General features: G+C 54.8%; 1 protein-coding gene across 1 annotated transcript in view; it reads right to left on the bottom strand.

Annotated features, from left to right (window-relative positions):
* Positions 1-299: 299 nt before the first annotated feature.
* The window catches only part of CDKN1A (cyclin-dependent kinase inhibitor 1A (p21, Cip1)), an 11,504-nt gene continuing 8,858 nt past the window's right edge, over positions 300-2,945 (bottom strand). Inside the window, exon 3 of the mRNA XM_012646655.1 lies at positions 300-1,741. Coding sequence (XP_012502109.1) covers positions 1,692-1,741 — 50 coding nt within the window. The 3' untranslated portion in view covers positions 300-1,691. The remainder of the gene's footprint in view (positions 1,742-2,945) is intronic.

Genomic DNA, 2,945 nt, shown 5'->3' with positions numbered 1-2,945 from the left:
CTGTGGTTTTAACCTTCGTTTCCCCGATCAGTAATGATGTTAAGCCACGATATATTCTTTACAAACAAAGTGCACGACAAAGTGAAATATTGCAGAGGTGTGATAATAGATTGTGTTTTGTTGTTGTTTGTTTTTTGCTGCATAGTCCATTTGCTGAGCTTTCTGCATTTTAAAATTTTAAATGCTTAATTTTTAAAATTATGTACCCTCCCCAAAAGCTCATCTCTTTGTTCTTATAAACGACAAGGTATAATAACCACAACAGTAATATTATAAGTCACCAAGAAATATTTATTAAGCACCTGCTGTATACTCAGCACTGTGGCAGGGGCCGTGAAGGACACAGGGCAGTACAGGGCAGGGTCCCCACCCTTAAGAGGTTTACAGTCTAGGTGGAGAGACAGGGGGACCGGGACACATGGGAACCAAGAGAAACAGTCCAGGCCAGATGGTACAGGAGCTGGAGGTATCTGGGGTCAGACCCACCAGGTGCTTCGGCACCTCCAGGGCTCAGTGTTCAGCGTTCGCCACTCCCAGCCCCACGTTAGCCCCCTCAGCGTGCCCTGTCCACAGCCTCTACTCCCGCCATTAAGAACCTTCTGACTCCTTGTTCAGCTGCTTCTCAAAGTGCAATGAAATGGGGAGGGATGCGGCAGGTGGGGAAGGTCACTGGACAACTTCCAGGAGCTGGTGTCTCCCTCCTAGAAAGATCCATTCCCCTCGCCACACAGCCCAAACATGGAGAGACCCCCACTCAGGAGGCCTGTGCCGCCACCCAGGACCCCCAAGCCCACAGCTAAAAGAGGAGGCGGTGGTTGCTGCTCGAGCTGCCTGAGGTAGAACTAAGGAGCCCTTCTTCTACGTGTCCCTTCCCCTTTTAGTCCATTGAGTTGGGGGGACAGGCACCCCAGAGCTGCTAGCCAGGGCTGCGAGGGTACTGGGGGATAAGGACATGGGGACGGGAGAGCAGCAGAGGGGACTGGAGAGCCCAGCTGGGAGAGAGGGCGGCTGGGCCCCGGAAGAACACAGGAAGACCCAACACAGGGGCCTGCGGGGAGGGGGTGGCTTGCTCCAGGACCCCACCTTCCCCTCCTCCACAGGACAGACAGAGCAGGGCATCAAGAGCCAGGAGGGTGCCAGGTCCCCAGCCCTGTGCTTGGCTGTGCCACGTCAAGGGCCCCCTGCCCAGCCTCAGACGAGGTGCGGGGGCTGCAACGTTTCTGACGATGCCCCCACTCAGCTGGGCCCCCTTCAAAGTGCTGTCTTTTTACTTCTCAAATTAGAAGGAATTCAGGTCTGAGAGTCCAGGAAAGGGCGGAGTTCCGTAACGCCCACGAGACAGAGAGGAGGGAGCCAGGCCCCTCCAGAGAGCAGCGGGAGGGTGGAGGAGGAGGGCTGGCATGAAGCAGCCCCGCCTCACCCCCGGAGAAAGGAGATGAGCTTTAAATAACATTTCATATAATAAAAATACCCAGTGCTCCAATGAGCCTATCATCCTACTGCCTAGTTTTGTTTTAAATAGTTCTAATGCCAGAGGCTGGGGGGGGGGCGGAGAGGGCAGGCGGGGTATGTACACAGGAGCAGTTTAAATTAAAACACAAATAATAATTAAGACGCACAGTCTAAGGCAGAAAATGTGGAAGGAGCCTTCGATCGCCCGTATCTCCGGAGCGCCAGCCTCGGACGGCGCGTCAGGGCTTCCTCTTGGAGAAGATCAGCCGGCGTTTGGAGTGGTAGAAATCTGAGGAGAGAGAGCGCAAGTCAGCCCGGCCAGGAGGAGGACACGGCAGCGCCACCCCTCTGAGGCCAGCTGCAGCGGGGCGGGACACCCTCCCTGGGGCCAGAGGGGGCACCCACCACGCTCCACAGACGTGACAGACAATGGCACCTGCGGCACCTGCGCCTGTAGGTCTACTCCCAGCCAAGCTGCCCAGTGCGGGAGCCACTAGCTCTGTGTGGTTATTTAACTGGACTAAAATCAAAGAAAGTAAAAAATTCAGTTCCTCAGTCACACTAGCCACATGTCCAGTGTTCGACAGCCACACGCAGACAGCGGCCACCGCACCGGACACGTCCATGACCGTAGAGGGTTCTGTTGCACAGCGCCGAGATCTAGGGACTCCATGCGGCCATCCATGAAGAGTGCTGTGCACAATGGCCCGTATAAATGTCGTCGTTGTTGTTGTTAGTTCTGCCCCAGCTGCAAGTTTGCAGTGGGATTCTTGCCTTCCCCTCTCAGCCTCGGTTTGCCCACTTAGAAAATGAGGATAACCACAGTACAGTGCTGTAAGGATTAAACGGAATGCTCTCTATAAAGGCTTTGGTCTGGGCCCGGTGCGGCAAGTGCTCCAATGCCAGCATCATTCTTTCATCGTCATTCACCGACCCTGTGCCAGACCCTGCTCTAGGTGCCGGGGGCTCCGCAATGAACAAGAGAGATGCGGGTCCTTTCTCGTTCAGCTGACGGCCTGGCGAGGGACGTGGGCGGTATCGGGACACGGAAGGAGCTGTCTACCGGCAGTAAAACAGTGCCAAGGAGAACAAACAGGCGGCAAGGGGGTGTGTGCCAGGAAAGGGGAGTAAAGGCTGGATAGGGGAGCCGAAAATTAGTATCATTACTCTTCTTGCCACTGCAAATTCACGGTGGGACCTTAAGACAAATCCTCTCCCTTCCTGAGCCTTGATTCCTTGCTCTAGCAGGGTGGCCAGAATGTCTTACGGTGTCCGTAAGAACTAAAGGAAATCCACCTCAGAAGCACAGCACAGGGCCTGGCAGGTAGTAAGTCCCCAGTAAATGTGAGCGGCTAGTGTTGGCTGTGTGAACCAGGAAGGTTGCTTCCCCTCTCCGGCCTGTTTCCCTCCACCTAAGCCGCGAGCTGGACCAGCCAGGTCAGCCCTTGGACCAGGGATTCTGAGAGTCCTGGTCTCTTTTTTTTTTTTTTTTT

The sequence above is a fragment of the Propithecus coquereli genome, unplaced genomic scaffold (assembly GCF_000956105.1).
Source record: "Propithecus coquereli isolate 6110/MARCELLA unplaced genomic scaffold, Pcoq_1.0 Scaffold248, whole genome shotgun sequence".
Classification (NCBI taxonomy): domain Eukaryota; kingdom Metazoa; phylum Chordata; class Mammalia; order Primates; family Indriidae; genus Propithecus; species Propithecus coquereli.
The sequence above is the reverse complement of the archived record's forward strand: the minus strand, read 5'-3'. Positions and strand labels throughout refer to the sequence as shown.